Source organism: Balaenoptera borealis, assembly GCF_965194805.1.
Source record: "Balaenoptera borealis genome assembly, chromosome: 2".
NCBI classification, from domain to species: Eukaryota; Metazoa; Chordata; class Mammalia; order Artiodactyla; family Balaenopteridae; genus Balaenoptera; species Balaenoptera borealis.
The window spans coordinates 182,773,439-182,798,466 of record NC_138867.1 but is presented as its reverse complement, the minus strand read 5'-3'; the positions used below and the strand labels follow the sequence as shown (position 1 = coordinate 182,798,466).

Sequence of the window (25,028 nt, the reverse complement as noted above, 5' to 3'; positions counted from 1 at the left end):
CTAGGATTGACCTTCGAGAAAGCCCAATGGATAATTCTGATTTTATATTACTCACTGATGGTTCATATCTACAAGGACCTCATGGAAGGTACCAGGCTGGCTATGCCATTGTTTCTCCAGTGTCTGTCTTTGAAAATGGTCCCTTGCCTTATATCTCTTCCGCTCAGCAGGCTGAATTAATAGCACTAATAAGAGCCTGTTGGTTGGCAAAAGGAAAATTTGCTAATATTTACACAGCTAGTATGCTTTTGGAGTGGCATATGATTTTGGTACGCTTTGGAAACAAGAGGACTTTTTTTTTTTGGGCCTCGCTGCCTGTGGGATCTTAGTTCCCCAACCAGGGATCAAACCTGCATCCCCTGTATTGGAAGTACAGAGTCTTAACCACTGGACAGCCAGGGAAGTTCAAAGAGGACTTTTTAACATCCTCAGGACAGTGTATCAGAAATGGGAAACAGACACAAATGAACCTATCTACAAAACAGAAACAAACTCACAGACATAGAGAATAGACTTGTGGATGCCAAGGCAGAGGGGGTGGTGGAGGAGGGATGGGTTGGGAGTTTGGGGTTAGCAGATGCAAACTATTATATATAGAATGGATAGACAACAAGGTCCTACTGTATTGCACAGGGAACCATATTCAATATCCTGTGATAAACCATATTAGAAAAGAATATATGTATAAAAAAGAATGTATATATATATATATATATATATATATGCATAACTGAATCACTTTGCTGGACAGTAGAAAGTGATGCAACATTGAAAATCAACTATACTTAAATTTTAAAAAATGGGAAATAAGTAGTGGAGTTACTAGATGCAATTCTTTTTTTTTTTTTTTAAATTTATTTATTCTGGCTGCATTGCATCTTTGTTGCAGCCCACGGGCTTTCTCTAGTTGTGGCGAGCAGGGGCTACTCTTCGTCGCAGTGGGCAGGCTTCTCATTACGGTGGCTTCTCTTGTTGCGGAGCACGGGCTCTAGGTGCGCGGGCTTCAGTAGTTGTGGCACGTGGGCTCAGTAGTTGTGGTTTGTGGGCTCTAGAGCACAAGCTCAGTAGTTGTGGCGCACGGGCTTAGTTGCTCCGCGGCATGTGGGATCTTCCCGGACCAGGGCTCAAACCTGTGTTGCCTGCATTGGCAGGCGGATTCTTAACCACTGCACCACCAGGGAAGTCCCTAGATGCAATTCTGCTATCAAGGGCACTTGCCATTGTTAAGGCATCAGGTCATTCTAAGGCTGACACTGCAAAAGCAAAAGGAAATTCTCTAGTGGATAACGCTCCCAAGCAGAAGCTTTACAAACCAACAAGGACCAACCAACCACTGCCTTTCCCTTTCAGCCTCCCAGTAACCTTACTGACATATTGTTCAAGTTTCAGAGAATGGTACCAGACAAAGAAAAAGACACCTGGACACAGAATGCAGGAAGATTCAACTCCAACACAGAGCTGTGGATAGGCCCAAAAGGGAAGCCTGTCCTTCTGTTTGGAGCTCAATATCCTATTTTACAATATACTCATCAGTTAACCCGTTGGAACCCAGATAAGATGGTGTTATGTGGTAAACAATATTTTTGGAAGCCTTCTTTTACTATAGCTCCAAAGGTCTATTCAGGATAGAGTCCTTGTCCCAAATATAACCCATGGAAGCCAATCCATTGTTCTCAAGGACATTTTCCATTACCTGTGGGTCCTTTTGAAGTATGCCAGATTGGTTTTATACAGATGCCTCCTTCCCATGGTTATCAATATGTTCTTGTTATGATTTGTACGTTTTCACACTGGGCTGAGGCATTCCCATGTAGATGTGCCACAGCACAATCAGTAGGGAAATTGATTTTAATATTTATTTATTTATTTATTTATTATTTTAATTTATTTATTTTGGCTGCGCCGGATCTTAGTTGCAGCATGCAGGATCTTCAGTTGTGGCACACGGGATCTTTAGTTGAGGCACACGGGATCTTCAGTTGCAGCATGCGAACTCTTAGTTGTGGCACGCATGCAGGATCTAGTTCCCCGAACAGGGATCAAACCCAGGCCCCCTGCATTGGGAGAGTGGGGTCTTACCCACTGGACCACCAGGGAAGTCCCAGGAAACTGATTTTAGAAAGAGTGATTCCCACTTGTGGAATCCCCACAGAACTACATCACGATAGAGGAACTCATTTTATTGGACAAATTGTTAAAGAAATTTGTAAGATTTGGCTGATTATGCAAGAGTTCCATTGTGCCAATCAACCCCAGTCTTCTGGGTTTGTAGAAAGACACACGGAACAATTAAAACTCAGATGGCTAGGGGGCCCGGGTTCGATCCCTGGTGGGGAGCTAGATCCTGCATGCATCCCCCAACTAAAGAAATCTGCATACCACAACTAACTAAGAGTCCGCATGCTGCAGCTAAGACCTGGTGGAGCCTAAATAAATAAATAAATAAATATTTTTTAAAACCCTCAATTGGCTAACATTATGAATGCTTATTCCTCACCCTGGCCTAAGGCCCTTTCACTGGTTCTCCTCAACCTCAGATCCACCCCTTTTGGCAAACATCATTTGTCTCCCTTTGAGATTATCATGGGGAGACCAATGAGATTGGATGAAGGATTATATGAACCTAGATTATTGAAGGGAGATATATTACATTATTGCAAAGGCTTAATGGAATTATCAACAGGACATTCTTTTTTTTTTATTGAAGTATAGTAGATTTATAATGTTGTGTTAGTTTCATGTATACAGGAAAGTGATTCAGATTCTTTTCCCTTAGAGGTTATTACAAAATTTTGAGTATATTTCCCTGTGCTATACAGTAGGTCCTTGTTGGTTATCTATTTTATATATAGTAGTCTGTATATGTTAATCCCAAACTCCTAATTTATCCCTCCTCTACCCCATTTCCCCTTTGGTAACCATAAGTTTTGTTTTATATGTCTGTGGGTCTGTTTCTGTTTTGTATATAAGTTCATTTGTATCTTTTTTGTTTTTTAGATCCGCATATAAATGATATCATATGATATTTCTCTGTCTTACTTCACTTAGTATGATAATCTCTAGGTCCATTCGTGTTGCTGCAAATGGTATTATTTCATTCTTTTTTATGGCTGAATAATATTTTATTATATTATACATACGTACCACATCTTCTTTATCCATTCATCTGTTGATGGACATTTAGGTTGTTTCCATGTCTTGGCTATTGTGAATAGTGCTGCTGTGAACATTGGGGCGCATGTATGTTTTCGAATTATGGTTTTCTCCAGATATGTACGCAGGAGTGGGATTGCAGGATCATATGGTAGCTCTATTTTTAGTTTTTTAAGGAACCTTCATACTTTAACAGGACATTCTAATCTTGTATCTGAAGCTTATCACAGTAATTGATCCTCAGATGAAGATCAGATGCCCCATGACTTACAAACAGGAGATTATGTATAATGGAAAAGCCATCATTTAAAAGCCTCCCTCCAACCTTAGATGGAAGGGCCCTTATCAGGTTCTTTTAACTAACTCAAGTGCATTAAAACTGAAAGGAATTGGGACTTCCCTGGTGGCCCAATGGGTAAGACTCCGTGCTCCCAATGCAGGGGGCCCGGGTTTGATCCCTGGTTGGGGAACTAGATCCTGTATGCATGCCACAGCCAAGAGTCCACATACTGCAACTAAAGAAGTCCGCATGCTGCAACTAAAAGATCCCGCGTGCCGCAATGAAGATCCCGCATGCCGCAACTAAGACTCGGCGCAGCCTAAATAAATAAATAAATAAGTAAATAAATAAATATTAAAAATAAAACTGCACTGAAAGGAATTGACTCTTGGATTTACATTTCCCACCTAAAAAGGGCCCTTGCACTGGACTGGTCTATAGAGAGAACTGCTGACCTCAAACTCACCTTAAAGTGATACTCTAATGATGCTCTAAAAAGAAAGAAATGCCAATGCCAGCACCAGAAGAGGCAACATCAGAAGTAGACAGCTATCCCAAGAGGCTGGACCTGACCCATAAGATTATTTATAATGTTTTCTTCTTGATTTCTTGGGCTTTTGCCCACAAATCAAATGTTTTTCTATCATGGGCTTGATCCTATGTGAATTTTAGAAATCAATCCAGTTGTTGGGTTTGTGGTCAATTACCTGCATCCAGTACTTCTGTTTTACCTTGGTGGGTTTCTCCTCTCCAAGGCTCTTATTGGATGGGCCTTAAAAATTTTATTTTAAAAGAAAGAAGCTATAGTTCTGTCCGGGTCACTACTGATATTACCAGATTGGACTTGGGCAATCCAACATATTTATTCTGACCCTGGCCATAAATATGAGTTTTCCCTTAAGGTTACTCAAGCTCAATCAGAACAATGAGCTAAATTTCAATTAAAAAATGTCACCTCTTGGGACTTCCCTGGTGGTGCATGGTTAAGAATCCACCTGCCAATGCAGGGAATGGACAGGAGTTCAATCCCTGGCCCAGGAAGATCCCACATGCCGTATAGCAACTAAGCCCAAGCGCCACAACTACTGAGCCTGCACACCAGAGTCCGTGAGCCACAAGTACTGAGCCCTGGTGCTGCAACTACTGAAGCCCACACGCCTAGAGCCCGTGCTCCGCAACAAGAGAAGCCATAGCGATGAGAAGCCGGCACACCGCAACGCAGAGTAACCCCTGCTCGCCGCAACTAGAGAAACCCCACGCGCAGCAACGAAGACCTAACGCAGCCAAAAATTAAAAAAAAAAAAAAAAAAAAAAAAAGTCACCTCTTGATTACTAGGAGGGACCTTCCCTCAGTTATGGGATGGATTTATTTGGCTAACACCAGGCTATGGTCGTCTAAGTTTAAAGGCCCCCGCCATGTGTTGCGAACGATTAAATCATACTAAAGATAATCAGCTTAACAACACTAGGGAATTAGGCTGGGTACCTTATAAAAAATGCCAATATGTCATTTCATTTCCCTTCAAGATAGTGACTGGGGAATTCCCTGTTGGTCCAGTGGTTAGGACTCTGTGCTTTCACTGCTGAGTGTGCGGGTTCGATCCCTGGTCGGGGAACTAAGATCCCACAAGCCGTTTGCTGTAGCCAAAAAAAAAAAAAAAAACAGTGCTTGGTATGGAACATTTTGGGTCAGGTGACCAGGAATATAATGGGTCGCACCTAATGGGACTTGATGGCTTTGTGGGTTCAACCTATGGCCCTGACTTCTACCAGGATGGATAGGAAGATGTACTTTAGGATTCCCTTAGACGCAATCCCAGCAAATTTACCATCAATATGAGCCCGATGGACCAAAAGATCTGTGTTTCACTGGTAGGATCACTTAGCAGCTATTTTGTGCCTTCAGTAGGATTGGAAGATGTAATTTCCCACAGTGAAGCCTTAACAGAATTCACCATAAGGCCTTAAATGATAATAACCAGGCTATTAGCCTACTGAATTCTGAGGTCTCTATGATGAGGAAATCTGTGTTACAAAATCATATGGTCCTTGATATCCTTACAGCATCTCAAGGAGGCACCTGTGCCATAATTCAAACTGAATCCTGTGTTTTCATACCAGATGAATACTCCAATATAATACATTTAATAAGCTACCTGAAAAATCAGATTGCTGCCTTAGATGACCTACTTCCTAGCCTTGGTGATCTTTTGGGAAGCTGGTTTTGTTCTGGAAGCTTATGGCTTAAATCCCTACTTTTGACTTTATTAATGTTACTAGGTATATTACTTATATCCTGTCTATTTTATAAGATTGTTGTCTCTTACATTACCCAGTATGTAACCAGGCCTCCAACAAAATTGATGATGGCTAAACATCTTGAGGAAATAGATCTCGTTTATAACTCTAGACAGAACAATTGTAATAGTGTAATTCTAGGTATGGGAAAAAGCAACAGGGGAAAACATTTCCTGGATCATAGTAAACTAGTAAGACAGGTGATCCAGAGAATTTTAAATTATCAACAGGGCCCCATCCGGGACTTCCCTGGTGGCGCAGTGGTTAAGAGTTCGCCTGCCAATGCAGGGGACACAGGTTTGATCCCTGGTCCAGGAAGATCCCACATGCCACGGAGCAACTAAGTCCGTGCGCCACAACTACTGAGCTTGCGTGCCACAACTACTGAAGCCCGTGCGCCTAGAGCCTGTGCTCCGCAACAAGAGAAGCCACCGAAATGAGAAGCCCGCGCACTGCAATGAAGAGTAGCCCCCGCTTGCTGCAACTAGAGAAAGCCTGCGCACAGCAACGAAGACCCAATGCAGCCATAAATAAATAAATAAATAAATAAATAAATATTTTTTAAAAAAACCAAGGCCTAATCCAAAAATTGGCATATCAACAGAATCTTTATCTGATCTAGGAATGAGCTTTCCTAGCACCATGGGACAAAACTGGTCATGAGATATCTCCCAAACATTGGTGGAATTTACGACCAATGAGAAACACTCTGAATGAAAAATGTTGCCTGCCATATCAGTAAACAAAGGATGTTGCAGCCGTCAAGCTATCACATTACAGCTGCTCCCGAGGTGCACCCTGAGGAGACTCAGGATGAGAAAGCAGAGGAAACTGGCCCTAGATAGCTGAGGTGCATATAATAGGGATTGAAAGCAGCTCTTTTGCCCCTTTCCTGTTACCCGTTTCTGTCCCCCACTAACCTTAAAAGACCTAATTATAGGAATGAGATCACTAAGCAGTTGATACTAACTCCTGACTTATGCTCTCCTGAATGTACACCATGCCTTGTCTAACCTGGTGGTTCTTTTCCTAGATGGAAAGGAAGAACGAAGAATAAAGCAGGTAAAAAATGACTAGCTCTCTATGCCCAACAGCCCCCTTAGCAATCCTGCAGGCAGATCACACAGGCAAGATAACATCTGAAGAGAGTCAGCCAGTCTGCTCGCAATGGAGAAGGATGCAGAACTCAACCTCTTGCCTCGATGATTCACTGAGATTCTCCCCCACCCCCCTTTTCCCCCTTTAAAAACTGTCATGGCTAAGCAGAATCTTTGGAGTTGGTTTCTGGACACAAGTCCACCTTCTCCCCAGATTGCCAGCTTTTCTGATTAAAGCCCCTTTCTTTCCTACCGACACTTGCCTCTTGAATTATTGGCATATGAGCAGTGAGCAGCCGAACCTCGTGTTGACTTAAAAGAAATATATGCACAACATGAGAGCTGCGAGTTAAGTTTTATTTGGGGCACAATGAGGACTGCAGCCCGGGAGACAGCGTTACAGATAACTCTGAGAAACTGCTCCAAGGAGGCGAGGCGAGGCGAGAAGCCAGGTTATATAGAAGTTTTGCAATAAAGGGCAGGTAGTCGTCCAAAGATTATTGTTAATTAAAGAAAACCAGATATCTTGAGTTAAGGAATTTGGCACTTTTCTATGTATGGGAAGTTGCAAGAGTCTTGGCTCACTGAAATCATTCCTTTGATATGCACTTCAGCTCTCTGGGGCCAGTATCCTGAAACATCCTGAGTTTCCTCAGGGCTCACTGCAGGGAATGGCTGCAGTCTGATGGCTGCTAGATGGCAGGTATTCTTTATTTCCTTCCTGAGTTCCCTCAGGGCTCACCGGCTCACTGTAGGAGGTGGGTGCAATCGCTGATGACTGTGACATCCTTTGTTTACTGATATGGCAGACAGTATTTTATTTCTCAGCATCATTTTCCCAACCGCATTATTTTTGTTTTAAGAATTTTTAAAAAGTTAAAATTCTAAAATCATTTTTATTTAATTTTTTAAAAATTGAGGTATAGTTGATGTATAATATTATAGAATTTTCAGGTGTACAACATAGCGATTCACAATTGTGGACTGAAAAAAAAATGCACAACCTAAAAGTGGAGAATTATGTTATACTTGGCAGACATTCTGAGGATTGAAAGTCAGAAGACGGCTTCTCAGATCGCCCTGAGGGACCTCTCTGAAGAGGTAAGGGAGGAACCAGGATGGATAGGAATTTTGCAACAAAAAATCAGGTAGTAGGAACATCGAAAAATTACTGTTAATTAAAGAAAACCAGACATCTCAAGTTAATGAATTTAGTGCTTTTCTAGGTATGGGAAGATGCAAGAGTCTGGGCTGATCGAAATCATTCCTTTGATAGGTACCTTAAGTACCTAGGTCCAGTATCCTGCTTTTCTCCATCCTGAATCCCCTGGGGTGCACAGTTGGGGGCGGCTGCAGTGGAAGCTGACTTGATGGCGGCAACTTCCTTTGTTTACTGATATGGCAGCTGACATTCTTCCTCCATAACTCTTAGATTTCTAAATCTCAGGCTAAGTTTTTCGAAACAGCATTCATTATTATTATTATTTTAATTAATTTATTTATTTTGGCTTCGTTGGGTCTTCGTTGCTGCCCGCGGGCTTTCTCTAGTTGTTGTGAATGGGGGGGGGGCTACTCTTCGTTGCGGTGCGCAGGCTTCTCTTGTTGCAGAGCACAGGCTCTAGGCGCGCGGGCTTCAGTAACTGTGGCACGTGGGCTCAGTAGTTGTGGCGCACGGGCTTAGTTGCTCCGCGGCTTGTGGGATCTTCCCAGATCAGGGCTCGAACCTGTGTCCCCCGCATTGGCAGGTGGATTCTTAACCACTGCGCCCCCAGGGAAGTCCCAGCATTCATTATTAATTCACAAAATGAAAAAAAAATAAAAATAGTTTAGGAATCATAAGTAATTTACTTGTAATTGGAAGTCACTTTTCTACCATAGGAAAGCATTTTAAAATTTGTCCCCCTGAACTATAATTTTAATGAAAGTGAATAAAACCTTTCCGCAAACCACAGAAAATGAATTTTCATAATTATGTTTATAAGTAAAATGGTCAGTTGTATTGAAGTTTATACTTTTTTACTCCATCTCAAGTTGGAGGGTATTTTCTGAAATGAGCAGTCATATGAAATGCTATAAATGTTTTGAGCTTATTTATTTTAAATATTTATTTATTTATTTGTCTGCATTGGGTCTTAGTCGCAGTAGGCGGGATCTTCGTTGCGGCCCGCTGGCTCTTTGTTGTGGCATGCGGTCTTCTCTCTAGTTGTGGCGTGTAGGTTTACTCTCTCTAGTTGTGGCGCAGGGGCTCCAGGCCGCGTGGGCTCTGTAGTTTGCTGCAGGCGGGCTCTCTCTTGAGGCATGCGAGCTCAGTAGTTGTGGCGCATGGGCTTAGTTGCCCCGCGGCATGTGGGATTGTTTTGGGCTAATTTAATGAGAACCTTAAGAATTTTCAGGTCCAACGCAAACTTAATTAAGCTTTTATTGCTTTTTTTTTCAATCAGTTAAAATAGGAGTTCAATTGTTTTAGGGATATCACAGCCTTTTCATATTTCAAAATTTTCTAGCAACACTCAAAAACAGATCTAAAAAACATTTCCTTTCAGTGTAAAATGTACACCTGAGAACTGTGGCGTCTCACACCTGTGGATGTGCTGAGACCAGTCCTGTTCGGTGGCTGGGGCCTCAGGGTCCGACTTCCCACGGGGGGAAAGTTACTTGGCAGATCGCTTGAGTTGCTGATCTCAAGCCCCAGAGGCGGGGGAGGGGAGGAAGGGCGGGGCTTTCCCGTGTCAAAGGTCACACTTCAAAACCTAAAGTGAACCTGCCAACCTGCCTTGCATGTGGTGATGTAACTGCGAGTCTGTTCTTTTTTTTTTTTTTTTTTTTTTGAGTCTGTTCTTAAAGGGAACATTTCCACGGTGACCTCGGCCCTTGCCGTGTCCCGCCTTTTCTCATCTTCACTCCGGATATGGAGCGATCCACGGGGAAACTGAGTCTGGACTTCCAGGTGCAGAAGGAGGACACAGGGGAGCCGCCCAGCTGTGGGCAGATGCCACAGGGTGCGCCGCACCCAGAGCCCGTTCTGCACGGAGCCCAAGTCCCAGGCGGGCGGATCAGACACGCGTGTGCCTGTGGCCTGTCACTTAGGAGCAGGGGCGGGGTCTGGTTGAACTCTCCAATCAGCGGCGACTGGGCGGGGTCCGGACAAACAGCAATCTGGGCCGAATGGGACCAGGAGGGCTGTCCGTCAGGGCAGGGGCGGGGCACGGATTACTATCCAATCAGAGCCCGGGCACCGGAGAGCCGTCCAATGAGGACGCGCGGCGGGCGCGTTCCCAGCCCGCGGAAGTTTCTCTCAGCAGCCCCGCCTCTTGTGCGAACCCGCGCGGCCTCAGGTGTTCCGTTCCCATCGCTCTCACCTGCCCAGGTCGCAGGGCCGCGGTGAGGACGCTTCGGAGAAGCCGGAAGGAGTGATGGTGAGTGCGCGGCCCGGGGCCCGAACTTGGAAGAGGCTGCGTAGAATAGACCAGAACCTATCGAAAGCGGCGGCGGGCCAGCATCTCCCCACGTCCCACCCATCCCGGGGTCCCGACCCGAGTCTCCCCCTCAGCCTCGGGGTGGGGACCCGGCGTCCTGTCCCGTGTCGAGACCCGAGTCTCCCCCTCGGCCGCGGGGTGGGGACCCGGCGTGTTGTCCTCAGGTACGGACTTGAGTTTCAGCCCTCAGTCGCTGGTTGTGGTCCAGCCGTCTTGACTGAGTCCTCGACTGAGTGGGGGTCCGAGGCAGGAAAGGATGGTCAGGCGCTGTGGGATATTCGCCCTGGACCTGACACATCAAGTCAAGTCCAGAGATGGTGAAGGAGACTGCAAATACTGCAAATACTGTTGCGATAGGGCCGAGGTTCAGATCCCAGAGATGTGCCAGCGTCTCCAACCGCACAGAAAAGGGCTTTTCTGTGTGAGGAGGAAAGTTGGGCGAGTGAGGGCGGTGCACGGACTGCGGGACCAGCGAGGCTGGACTGGACAGGGTCCCCTGGGTGGGCCCATTCTCTTGAGAAGCTGACCAGGGGCTTGTTCTGAACCTCATTGTTCCCTGGGTGCTACCCAAAGTTCAGGGGCTTGCGGGGGTGAGCCTGATGATGTACCAGGGGCTTGTTCTGAACCTCATTGTTCCCTGGGTGCTACCCAAAGTTCAGGGGCTTGCGGGGGTGAGCCTGATGATGTGGGGGAAGAAATGGGATGCGGAGAAGCTGGCAAGGCCAGATATGGGGGGAGGGTATCAAGGGAGAACCCACGAGGCCCGCCCCTTCCTTGCACGCAGTGACATCGCAGAGTGTCTTTGTGCTTAAACAAAGGGCACCGACCCAGGGACTTCTCTGGCCGTCAATTGGTTAAGACTGCGCTTCCACTGCAGGGGAATGGGTTCTATCCCTGCTCGGGGATCTCAATCTGGCATGCCCCACCGCCAAAAAAAAAAAAACAGGCACCGATCCACAGTGACCTTGCCCACTGGACTGACCCCTGACTCAAGAGGTCCCCAGGCCCTCCTGTCGCATGTAGAAAATCTGTATTTAGGCTGCAAAGAACAAAACTTTGTTTGGGGTCTTAAGAATCGCAATTTGGGAGACATGTTTGTGTAAAAACGTGCCACCACCTCTAACCCACTGCCAAGGGCTTATCTCTTCTTTGTGAGGACTTGAGAGCAAGGCTGTTTGTCGGGTCCGGGCCCCCTGTGGTCAGTGCATTCTGGACCCAGGTCCGCAGGGGCTTGTTCTGCAGCTCAGTGTTGCTCAGGGTCGGGGTGCGGGGGGCTGAGGAGGGGCGCAAAGTCAGGGGCCTCCGGGGGAGAAGGCTGAGCAAAGTTTGGGTAAGAAATGGCTGTTGACCTTAAAAATGAGTCAGTTATTTACCAGCAAAAAAAATTTTCTTTTCTTTGGCGAACGGCAAAGAATTGTAACTCAGATAGACAAGGTATAACAAAAGCCACAGACAAGTCCAATAAACTTATTTATCTCCCAGTGGGCAGCCCCCGGGGTGACAGCTGTCCTGGTCTTTTTGGTGTTCTTTGCAGCTTTATCTCTGTCCTTCATCACCGAGCAGTGTTTTATTTGATTTTGCTTCTGCTGAATTTGCGATAAGTGAATATGAGCAGTGCTACACCAGTGACATCACATGGAAGGCTTCTGTGTGGCTCTCAGTCGCAGTCTGTTTCACACGTGCTGCAGTCAGAGGAAGGGGGTCCCCCGGTTAACTCCTCCATCCAGCCCTTGTGGATTTTGCTCATGGTTGTCTCATGTTAATTTATTTATTTATTATTTTTTAAATTCAGAAATTTTTTGTTTTGGCCTGCGAGGCTCTTCGATGCGGCACGCAGGCTTCTCTAGTTGTGGTGCGCAGGCTTAATTGCCCCCAGGCATGTGGGATCTTAGTTTGGGATCTTAGTTCCCCCACCAGGGATCAAACCCTCGTCCCCTGCATTGGAAGGCGGATTCTTAACCCCTGCGCCACCTGGGAAGTCCTGTCTCATGTTAATTTTTGGTCTGTCACCAATGCTGTTACACTCCTTTTTGTCTCCTGGGTCAAATGTATCACAAATTTTTTACTCGTGGGCAAAAATTGCCAGGTTGTAGATTATGGATGTTTTTAAAATACTAGGAAGTGTGGACGTTGGGCTGGAGTCGAGTGTTTATTCCACGCCATTTCCAGCACGTGGAGAATCCACCTTAATTTTGTCCATCTCAAGTGTCTGAAACGGGATCTCCTTGTGATGGTATATTGGTTTTTACTGATAACCCATTGGTGTTCAGCATTTCTTTTTTTAAATTTTCATTTTATATTGGAGTATAGTTGATTTACAATGTTGTATTAATTTCAGGTGTACAGCAAAGTGATTCAGTTATACATATATATATATATATATTTTTTTTTTTTTTTTCAGATTCTTTTCTCATTTAGGTTATTACAGAATATTGAGTAGAGTTCCCTGTGCTATACAGTAGGTCCTTGTTGATTATCTGTTTTATATACGGTAGTGTGTATCTGTTAATCCCAAACTCCTAATTTATCCCTCCCCCCACCTTTCCCCCTTGGTAACCATAAATTTGTTTTCTAAGTCTGTGAATCTGTTTCTGTTTTGTAAATAAGTTCATTTGTATCATTTTTTTAGTTTCCACATATAAGTGATATCATATGATATTAGTCTGTCTGACTTACTTCACGTAGTATGATAATCTCTAAGTCCATTCGTGTTGCTGCAAATTGTATTATTTCATTCTTTTTTATGGCTGAGTAATATTCTTTTGTGTGTGTGTGTGTGTGTGTATCTTTTTATGCATTCATCTGTCAATGGACATTTAGGTTGGTTCCATGTCCTGGCTATCCTAAATAGTGTTGCAATGAACATTGGGGTGCATGTATCTTTTTAAATTATGGTTTTCTCCAGATATATGCCCAGGAGTTGGATTGCTGGATCATAACGGTAGCTCTACTTTCAGTTTTTTAAGGAACCTCCATACTATTCTCCATAGTGACTGCACCAATTTACATTCCCACCAACAGTGTAGGAGGGTTCCCTTTTGTCCAAACCCTCTCCAGCATTTGTTATTTGTAGACTTTTTTTTTTTTAAAGCATCTCCTTTTTTTTTTTTAATGGAGAGATGGTCAAGAGCATGAAAGCAGACAATCATGGATTTTATTTATTTATTTATTTAGGCTGTGTTGGGTCTTCGCTTCTGTGCAAGGGCTTTCTCTAGTTGCGGCAAGCGGGGGCCACTCTTCATCGCGGTGCGCGGACCTTTCACTATCGCGGCCTCTCTTGTTGCGGGGCCCAGGCTCCAGATGTGCAGGCTCAGTAGTTGTGGCTCACGGGCCTAGTTGCTCCGCGGCATGTGGGCTCTTCCCAGACCAGGGCTCGAACCCGTGTCCCCTGCATTGGCAGGCAGACTCTCAACCACTGACTGCGCCACCAGGGAAACCCTATTTGTAGACTTTTTAACGATGGCCATTCTGACCAGCGTGAGGTGGTACCTCATTGTAGTTTTGATTTGCATTTCTCTAATAATTAGCAATGTTGAGCATCTTGAAAGAAAATTAGTTTTAATACCAAGTAGGTTTTTTTTTGGCTGAGCTATGCGGCTTGCGGGATCTTAGTTCCTTGACCGGGGGTCCAAGCTGTGCCCCCTGCAGTGGAAGCACAGAGTCCTAATCACTGGACCATCAGGGAATTCCCCCAAGTAGTTTTAAAAGTCTTTGCTTATAAAAAAAAATTTACTTTTCAACTGCTTGTTTCTAGTGATCAGAGTACACTGAGATTTATATTTATGAGTTTGCATTCTGGAAATGTACTAAAAATCTGATTCTGTGATTATCTTTTTTTTTTTTTTATAAGGAATTTTTTTTTTCTAAAAAAAGTTCTAGTTGCGGCGAGCGGGAGCCACTCTTCATCGCGGTGCGCGGGCCTCTCACTATCGTGGCCTCTCTTGTTGCGGAGCACAGGCTCCAGATGCGCAGGCTCAGTAGTTGTGGCTCATGGGCCCAGTTGCTCCGTGGCATGTGGGATCTTCCCAGACCAGGGCTCGAACCCGTGTCCCCTGCATTGGCAAGCAGATTCTCAACCACTGCGCCACCAGGGAAGCCCTATGTTTTTTTTTTTTTTTAACATCTTTATTGGAGTATAATTGCTTTACAATGGTGTTTTAGTTTCTGCTTTATAACAAAGTGAATCAGCTATACATATACATATATCCCCATATCTCTTCCCTCTTGCGTCTCCCTTCCATCTGTGATTATCTTAATATTCTTTTTGGGTAGACATAGACAGTCATTTGAGCTATGAATAAAGGCACATGTTTTATCCTGTTATGACTATTGCACTTTGCAAATACTTTGATTTTTACAGATTGCAGGTATGTGGCAACCCTGCATCCAGCGAGTCTTTGGGTGACATTTTTTCCCAAGAGCATTTGCTTACTAATGGCTAAACTAATGGTTTAGCAATAAACTCTTTTAAAAAATTAAGGTACGTACAAGGTTTTAGTCACAATGCTCTTGCACACTTAGTAGACTACTGTATAGTGTGAACATGACTTTATGCACCAGGAAACAAAAAAATTTGTGTAACTCTTAATTTCAATATTCACTTTATCTGGGTGGTCTGGAGTAAAAACTGATGTCTCTGAGGTCTGCCTGTATTTTTTTCCTGGTAAAACCACATCATTGATCTTCTATTAATGATTTTAAAAAATCAAACATGTACTACTGATCACCATTAGAGAGCTTTCTATATCTATTATTACCAAGAGCTCAGGATGAGAAATACATTTGGATATTTGAAAAGACTGAGCAGAAACAAGACTTGAAGTGTGGTTTTATGATAAACCACTCAGAAAACCTCAGTCACCCAATACTAAAAACACAGAAGATAAACATCCATTTACCAAGCTCCTTGTCTCCAGCACGTGACACGTATTAAGGCATCTTTTGCTCCCATCCCGGTATATACAGCAGAAAAACAGGTTTTAAATAGAAACCAGCACTTCTGCTCAAATGCATCGGGCAGATTTTTAAAAATATATTTTCCAGTTCTGCATACCCTGAAAGCTCTCATGGTCAATCACATCTTGACCCAAAGCAGCCCAGCGGTGTACACAGATACCTATTCACTAAAGAGGAGCAGTTCCCTGTTGAATAATAGGAAGGAACTACAAAGCAGATGATATATAGATTCCCAAGACTGGTATTTCAGTTGCTGGCAAGCAGTTTTGCCTTGTGGGGACATGCGCATCCTAAATAATTGGTTTGTCAGTATCTCCTTAACCTGCTGGATTTCTGAAACATCTGTAATTTTGCTCCTTATGCAATTCACATTGTCTTTTATTTGCCCAAGTTCTATTGTTTTTGTTTCTTTGTTTGTTTTTATTCTGCTCATTATCTTTAATTTTTAAAAAAATCTTTGTTGGAGTATAGTTGATTACAATGTTACATTAGTTTCAGGTGTACAGCGAAGTGAATCAGTTATACGTATACATCTATGCACACTTTTTAAAAATTTTTTTCTTATAAATTTATTTATTTTATTTATTCTTGGCTGTGTTGGGTCTTCGTTGCTGCGCGCAGGCTTTCGCAAGTTGCGGCCAGTGGGGGCTACTCTTTGTTGCTGTGCGTGGGCTTCTCATTGCAGCAGCTTCAGCAGTTGTGTCATGTGGGCTCAGTAGTTGTGGTTCACGGGCTCTAGAGCGCAGGCTCAGTAGTTGTGGCTCACGGGCTTAGTTGCTCCACGGCATGTGGAATCTTCATGGACCAGGGATCGGACCCGTGTCCCTTGCCTTGGCAGGCGGATTCTTAACCACGGCGCCACCAGGGAAACCCCTGTCTATTAGCTTTCATGTTGGTGTTTGCTTTCGCTTCTCTCAAGTAGATAGATACCTAGGGTGAAATTGGTGACTCAGTGTTCATCATTTTGAGGAACTACCAGACTGTCTTCCGAAGTGGCTTCACCATCCTACTTTCCCTCCAGCACTGGGTGAGGGTTCCAAGTTCCTCATGTCCTCGCCAGCACTTGTTTCTCTGTCTTTATATCCCTCTTGGTGGGTGTGAAGACATGTCTGCTTGTAGCTTTGATTGGCATTTCCCTGATGAGTAATGTCCAGCATCTTTTCATGAGCTTATTGGCCAGTTGTATTCATTCTTTTTTTTTAATTAAAAAAAAATTTTTTTTAAATAAATATATTTATTTTATTTATTTATTTTTGGCTGCGTTGGGTCTTCGTTGCTGCGTGCGGTCTTTCTCTAGTTGTGGCGAGCGGGGGCTACTCATCATTGTGGTGCACGGGCTTCTCATTGCAGTGGCTTCTCTTGTTTCGGAGCACGGGCTCTAGGCACGTGGGCTTGGTAGTTGTGGCTCACGGGCTCTAGAGCACAGGCTCAGTAGTTGTGGTGCACGGGCTTAGTTGCTCCAAAGCATGTGGGATCATCCCGGACCAGGGATCGAACCCGTGTCCCCTGCATTGGCAGGTGGATTCTTAACCACTTCGCCACTAGAGAAGTACCTAAAAATGTATTTAAAATACAAGTTTCTTATCAGGTGTGTGATTAGCAAACCCCAGTTGCAGCCTCGGGTGAGGCAGCCTTGCCTTCTTTGTAGCTAATGTATTTGGAATTTTTTATAATTTAGATTGTCAGAATATATTTTGGATTAAAATTCTAATTTATAAAAATAATTGCTTGCTTTGTATTTCAGGGGTCTGTTGTCATCCATATTGTCCTAAAGATAATAATTAGGTGTTTTTTTTTCTCTGTGTTAAAGTTACCTTTGGCCCTGTTGCTGTCAGATCGTTCTGCGATTCTTCTTTGTGGATCATTTTCCTTGATTTCTGGGCACATGATTATTTATCTGAGAGGCCCTGCTGGCTTGACAGATCCCTCAGGAACCAGGGCTCCTCTTACCCCACAGGTGTCCCAGGCCCTGGGCCCTGGCCTGCATCTGTGCCCTCGGTGTCCACCTCATCCTGGCAGGGGGTCGTGTCTCTGCCTCTGTCGGATATGAGGGGACTGGCCCAGGATTTTTCATGCTGTTCAGTCCAGGCGAGAGTTCTTCAGATGCAGCGGCCCTGGAAAATCAGTGTTCACGACCTCCTGACAGTCTGCTCCTGTTCTTGGAGTTTCAAGGAAATAACTTTTGACCAAACCAAGTATTCATTTCCTTCTTATCTGAATGATGATTTTATTTTCAGTCTTTACCACCTTAGGTTCTGCTCTCTCACTAAAAACAATTTTTTCAAAAAATTGAAGTATAGTTGATTTACAATATTGTGTTACTTTTAGGTATACAGCAAAGTGATTTGGTCATGCATGTGTGTGTGTGTATATATATATATATTCTTTTTTTCAGGTTTTTTTCATTATAGATTATTAAAAGATTTGAATATAGTTCCCTGTGATATATAGTAAATCCTTGTTTATCTATTCTTTAAAACACATTTAATTTTTATTTATTTATTTATTTATTTATTTATGGCTGTGTTGGGTCTTCGTTTCTGTGCGAAGGCTTTCTCTAATTGTGGCAAGCGGGGGCCACTCTTCATCGCGGTGCGCGGGCCTCTCACTATCGCGGCCTCTCTTGTTGTGGAGCACAGGCTCCAGACGCGCAGGCTCAGTAATTGTGGCTCACGGGCCTAGTTGCTCTGTGGCACGTGGGATCTTCCCAGACCAGGGCTCGAACCCGTGTCCCCTGCGTTGGCAGGCAGATTCTCAACCACTGCGCCACCAGGGAAGCCCAACACATTTAATTTTTAAAATTTATTTATTTTTTGTGCGGCCATGCCGCATGGCACGTGGGAACTTAGTTCCCCGACCAGGGATCGAACCCATGCCCCCTGCAGTGGAAGCATGGAGTCTTAACCACTGGACCGCCAGGGAAGTCCCTGTTTATCTATTTTATATTTGGTAAAAAAAACAGTTCTTTTTCATTATGTGTGCATGAGTGTTTATCAAATATTGCTGTTACACTTTGCTTCAGTTTCCAGCACTTACCATTACTGAGTAAAATGCATTTGATTGGCTTGTGTGTGTTCATTTCCCACAAGAGTGTAAGCTCAGGAGTCCTAGGAATTGAGTCCGGTTCCCAACAGTCGGCCTCCCCATCCTCCCACACACGGGGGTGAAGAGGGAGCCTTGCTGACATGGAACCTGTGGCTGTTTCAGGACTCGGTGGGCTTTGAGGACGTGGCTGTGAACTTCACCGCGGAGGAGTGGGCTTTGCTGGGCCCGGTTCAGAGGAAGCTCTACAGAGACGTGATGCTGGAGACCTTCAGGAACCTGGCCTCTGTGGGTGAGGATGGCTTCCTCCCTGTACTTGGTCTTTAGGGAACAAATATTTCTTAACAATTGCCCTTTCTTATTAGGGACAAGTATGGGAATATGTTGGAGAAAAGACAGACACAGTCCAAGCTTTCATGATACCTACTTAGGGTCAGGTAGCTTTTCCATGAAAATGAAGTTTACTGTATTGATTGACTCTTTGTTACTCTTGATCAGAATCCTGAGGCTCCCTAATTGTATAAATGTGAGCATGGTCTCCAGTGTCACTTTGGGGCAGTGAGAGTGGCGTTACGGTTTTCACCCTGTGAAAGTTACACTGTGATCAGTACACATTTGACATGATAATCTTGCTGTAGTTAAACTCACACTCACCCATCCTCAGTGACTTGAGGACCAGAGAAGCGGCCCATCTGATGGACGGCTTGTGGTCCTCCATCCTCCCCCTGAGGAGCTTTTCTCCACGAGCAGGACAGCAGTCACGCACCATCCGATCTCCCAGTGGCAGCTGGGTCAGTAGAGATAGGCTTCGTCTAGGGCCTCTGTGCCTGCGATCACCAGGAGGGCACACCTCTCGGGAGGAGCAGGTTCTGGATCAGGGAGAGATATTTGGACATACCTGTTAGAAACATGACTCGGTCTTGGAGAAGGTGACGTTTGTCATTAACCTGGCTTCCCTCTTGGAGTTTTCATCCATCCTTGCCCACTTGGGAAGTCTTTCTGTAGCTCCTCTTACAAAGGGAGCATTTGGGAATGTGCATTTTACCCAGTTCCTTCCTACTTTACTTCTCTGATAATATTGATCTCAATATCAGTCTCCATCTTTCTCTCTCTTTTTTTTTTTTTTCAAAGAAGCAACATTGTATTATTTTTTAATTCTTTTGGCTGCGCATTGCAGCATACGGGATCTTAGTTCGCCGACCAGAGATCAAACCTGTGCCCCCTGCAATAGAAGTGGAGTCTTAACCACTGGACCGGCAGGGAATTCCTCAATCTCCATCTCTTTTGAAGTATTTCTTAATGATCAGGCTGCCACTTTGACTCAGTTTCCCTACCATGGTGGAAGTTCCAAATAGCCAAGGTCCTCATAAGGTTTTCTTGGCTTGAGTGTTTAATTAGGTGTGGACCCAGTTCCAACGTGTTGTGGGCATGTGTTAAGGCACCACACACCAACAAACAATTTTTGGACACCAGCAGGGCATCATAGAATTCAGCTCAATGCTCAGATTATCTATCCAGCAGTAGCCACAGATTACATGGCTGAAAGATTCAGTCCTACAAGACTCACCCCCCCACCCATCTTCACGCCCCACGTCACATGTGGATCACAAGGCCAGGCTGTTGCCAGTGCTTCTGACCAACCAGTTAACATTGGAGATTCCAGTGACCTCCTTTTAGACGTCAGACTCCATTTGTAAGCCCAGGTTGTTAACCTTGACTTCTGACCGACTGGCTGTGAATGAGAGCTTTCCATCGCCCCCTCCTCAGGTCCAGTTATTTTGCTACCACACTCACAGGACTCAGGGGAACATTTTACTTACTTCACTGCCAGTTTAATATAAACAGATATTACTGAAGAATAGCTGGATAGAAGAGATTCATAGGGGAAGCTATGTCAGGAGGGCACGGAGTTTCCACGCCCTGTCCAGGTGCCACTCTCCCCACATCTCCCTGTGTTCTCCAACCCAGAAGCTCTCTGAACCCTTTTATTGTGTGGAGGCTTCATTCCCTAGGCATGATTGATGGAATCACTGTCCATTGGCAAGTGATTCAACCTACAGCCTCTCTCCCTTCCCCATTGCTGGTGCTGTGTCCAGGGGTGTGAGTGGGACTGAAAGTTCCACCCTTTAATCACATGGTGTCTCCATTTGCAACCAGCCCCCATCCTGTGGTGCTTTCCAACAGTCACCTTCATGAATATAAATACAATTGTGATGGAAAGGGCTTGTTATGAGTAACAAAACACTCATTTCACCCTTCTGACCCTGAAGCATTTCAGGAACTGAGGACAGGAGACCAAATATTATTCCACTGCTTTTATTGCTCAGGAAATTCCAAGAGTTTTGGGACGCTTGAGCAGGAAACTGTGCATGAGGACCTGATCTATCTGAGAAATATATGTCATTCATTGGAATGACCAAAAATATATGTATGTATTTCTTATAAACCACAATGTTGCACATGACCATCCTTCCTTATAAAGTTAGTTTTACATTTTTGAATCAGTCTGTGGAAAGACATCTACATATGGTCTCTTTTCTTTCCTTTTCCCCACCATTTCTTCCCCAAGGATTTAGTTATGCTACTAATTGTTGCAGGGTCTTGCCCTCAAGTTAAAACCAGTGGATCAAGTCTTCAGTGGGATATTTCGGAGAATGAACTATGCAGTGAAGAGAAAATAGTAAGATTCAGAAGAAATGATTCCTAGTCTGTTTTTGGAGAAAACTGGGCATTTCATAACATGTGTGATCAGCATGTAACCCAGGAGAGGCGTTTGAGGTGAGTGGCACTCCCACGGGGGTGGTGCGGGTGTCATCAGAGTGTTAGACTCACTTGAAATTGAATAGAAACCTAGTTAAACAATTGTGTATTCAGAGTATTTTCACAAGACAGTACTTTCATAAATGTGATGTCGATATTAAGCATCTGAAACATAATTCAGTAGGAAACAATGGTCAGGAAACCTCATCTGGAAAACACTGAAAGTTACGGTTCTATTTGAGCCTTCAGCCAGAGTATTAAATTTGTTGCACCTTGTAACAGTTGAAGAGCATGCTGGAAACATGCCAATGGCAAACACTTAGTCAACACAAATACTAACAATCATCGGTAAATCATTAATTAGTAAATTACTGATAAGTATTAATTCCTAATAGTGTGCTTCCCATTTTGAACAGAAATCATTTGGTGGAGAGTCTCTGTGAAGGTAAAGAAGATCATCAATGTGGAGAAACCCTGAACCAGATTACAAATCTTACTGTGCATAAGGGTTATCCCACTGCAGTTCAGCTCTATAAATGCACTAAGTGTGGAAAAACCTTCAGGGATCATTCTTTCCAGAGGAATCAGCAAAGATCTCACCCTGGACACAAACCTTAGCCATGTGAAGGATGTGGGCAAGCCTGCAGCTCTGTCTCGTGCCTAAATCCTCCTGGGGAAACAGACATTGTAGAGAAATGTGATAAACATCAGGATGCTGGGAGAGCATCTAAGAGGTACATGAAGAGTGACAGTAGTAAACAGTCTTTAGAGTGTAAGAAATCTGGAAAAGCTCTCACTTGCCTGCCATCTGTTCAGCGACGTAAGAGAGGTCATTATGGACGGAAATCCACGTGTGTGAAGTATGTGGGAAATCCTTCAGTTATTATTCCCAGATTGCACGGCATGTGAGAACTCACACTGGAGAGAAACCCTATGAATGTAAAGAATGTGGGGAAGCTTTCGCTTGCAGCACACAGTTTCGAGAACATGTGAGAATGCACACTGGAGAGAAACCCTATGAACGTAAGCAGTGTGGGAAAGCCTTCCCATATTGCAAACCCCTGCAAGGACACATGGGAATGCACACTAGAGAGAAGCCTTCTCATGTGTGTAATGAATGTGGAAAAGCCTTCCATTGTCCCAGGTACATTAGAAGGCACATAAAAAGACACAGTGGAATAAAACCCTATGAATGTACAGAATGTGGGAAAGCGTTCATTACTCCCTCATCCCTTCGAGAACATATGAGAGCACACAGTAGCCCTATCAGTGTCAGCATTGTGGAAAAGTCTTCAGGCTTCAGAGATCTCTGCAAGGACACATGATTACTCACAGTGATGAGAAACCCCATCAGTGTCAGCAGTGTGGGAAAGCCTTCAAATATACCATATCTCTGAAAGGACACATGAAAACACACAGTAAAAAGAAACCGTGTGAATGTCAGCAGTGTGAAAAAGCCTACTGTTATTTCATATCCCAGCAAAGACACATGAAGACACACACTGTGGGAAAACTTGAATCCAAGAATAGTGGGAAAGCCATAATTCTTTCTTAAAACTTAGAAGTGGGAGCAAAACAGTGTCAAGAATTTGTTTTTTTGCACCACATGGCTTGTGGGATCTTAGTTCCTCAACCAGGGATTGAACCCAGGCCCCCTGCAGTGGAAGCATGGAGTCCTAAGCACTGGACCACCAGGGAATTGCTGAGCAATCTTATGAATGGAAAAAATGTTGGAAAAATTTTTTTCCTTTGTAAGTACCTTATCCTCAATACTGATCTCAGTATATTAATTTGTACTTCATGTTGCTGATCTGAACACGTACTAAGTATCCCTCCATGTTCGTCTCTACCACTTACATTTTGTTATCTCTGAGTTTATATCATTGTACAATCATATAAAACTTGTCTCATTTCCATTAGAATGTCTTTGATACCGGGGGTGCTAAGTGGCTTTTGGTTTGTGATTTTTTTCATGTGCAACTTGTGATTTCTTTCATTTTTGATGAACAGATTTTTGATTCTTACTTTCCATTATGTTCCATTATGTTCCTAATATGTGATCATGATATGAGGCTGGCATTAATTAAATGTCTTTCCTTGTCCACTGTTAAGAGATACTGGAATCTCCTGAATCAATATTTACCCTCTCCTTGAGTCTTCATTACTGAAAGGTGTGTCTTCCAAGTTGTTTGTTGCTAGCAGATACCGTATATGTGTTCCTCCCAGAAATTAGTAATTGTGGAAGGTCATGGAAGATGACAGGCTTATCTGATTATGTTCCTAATCTGACCTCTGTTCATGTCCATGATCTTGGTTGCAAATTGAACACAATACATCGAGTTAAGAAGAGCGACCTGAGGGACTTCCCTGGCGGTCCAGTGGTTAAGACTCCGAGCTTCCAATGCAGGGGATGCGGGTTCGGTCCCTGGTCGGGGAACTAGGATCCCACATGCTGTGTGGCCACCACCCCCCGACAAAAAAAAAAGTAAAAAAAAAATAAGAGCGACCTGGTGGTGTGAAGATGAAAGCTCCTGTCCAGATTGTTCTACTGAACTGTGTTGTCATCTTGGGTAAGGTGGGAAACTATATCCAGAGTCCTTCTGTTAGTGGTTCTGAGTTAAAGTTCTTGAGAAGAGGAAGATGCATGAGGTCTGGAAAGCAGAAGTGAGGAAGCCATGATTCTTTTTTAAAATTTTATTGTATTGGCCAAAAAGTTCATTCGGTTTTAAGTGAAAATAGAAAGTATCACATTTTTCATTTTCACCAAGAATTTCATTGAACAATGTATTCACTAACTGAATGAACTTTTTGGCCAAACCAATATCATTATTATTTTTTTTTTGGCTGCACCACTTGGCATGCAGGATCTTAGTTCCCTGACCAGGGATTGAACCCTCGCCCCCTTCAGTGGAAGCATGGAGTCTTAACCACTGGACCACCAGGGAAGTCCCCAAGGAAACCATGATTCTTGGGTCTTCTGTACCATCAGGAGACAGAGATGCATGGCAGCCTACTGGCCCTGAGTTCTAGCACAGTTTTCTGACTTCTGGCTCTGCCCATAGGGAAGAGCTCCAATTACACATATATTTGATGAGCAGTGTGAGTCCCCATAAAGCCTTGCCTGAATTTCTCGTCTGGCCTCGTTTCAATTTCTATTGATTAGAGAGTCCAAGGACCCAGGTCAATAACCATACTGGCAGAAAAACAGACACATACATAAATGGAACAGAATAGAGAGCTCAGGAATAAATACAATGTACGGTCAATTAATGTAGGAAAAAAGGCAAAAGAATATACAATGGGGAAAAGACAGCCTCTTCAATAAATAGTGTTGGGAAAACTGGCACCTACATGTAAGAGAATCAAACTGGACTTTTTTCTCACGCCATATATATATATATATATATATATATATATATATATATATATACACACACACACACATACATACATATGCACACACACATATATATGTAAAGACTTTGTACAACTCAATATGAACAAAAAAAACCCACTTAAAAAATGTGCACAAGACCTAAATAGACATTTTTCCAAAGAAGACATACAGATGGCCAACAGACACATGAAAAGCTGCTCAACATCACTAATCAGGGAGATGCACATCATAACCACCGTGAGATAACACCTGTCAATGACACCTGTCAGAATGGCTATTATCAAAAAGACCACCAATAACAAGTGTTCTGAAGCATTTGGAGAAAAGTGTAACCTAGTGCACTGTTGCTGGGAATATCAATTGCTGCAGCCATTATGGAAAACAACATGGAGTTTCTTAAAAATAGAACTACTGTACGATCCAGCAATCCCACTTCTGGGCATTTTTTGAAGAAAACAAAAACAGTAATTCAAAAATACATATGCACCCCTATGTTCATTGCAGCATTATTTACAATGGCCAAGGTACAGAGGCAACCTCAATGTCTCTCAACAGAAGCGTGGATAAAG

The 25,028-nt window shown here is 43.7% G+C and overlaps 1 protein-coding gene across 3 annotated transcripts in view; it reads left to right on the top strand.

Annotated features, from left to right (window-relative positions):
* The window catches only part of LOC309624091 (zinc finger protein 124-like), a 42,303-nt gene extending 19,128 nt beyond the window's left edge, over window positions 1-23,175 (top strand). The window contains exons 3-6 of one of the 3 annotated variants that reach the window (XR_014241761.1): window positions 5-88; window positions 18,468-18,594; window positions 20,900-21,080; window positions 21,479-23,175. Coding sequence is in view for 1 of the 3 variants with exons in the window: in XM_082381735.1 (XP_082237861.1) it covers window positions 18,468-18,594; window positions 20,630-20,718 (216 nt within the window). In the remaining 2 variants the exon portion in view is untranslated. Of the gene's footprint in view, window positions 1-4; window positions 89-18,467; window positions 18,595-20,629; window positions 20,866-20,899; window positions 21,081-21,478 lie in introns of those variants that run through there. The other 2 variants (XR_014241762.1, XM_082381735.1) reach the window with 2 other exon arrangements.
* Window positions 23,176-25,028: the final 1,853 nt, after the last annotated feature.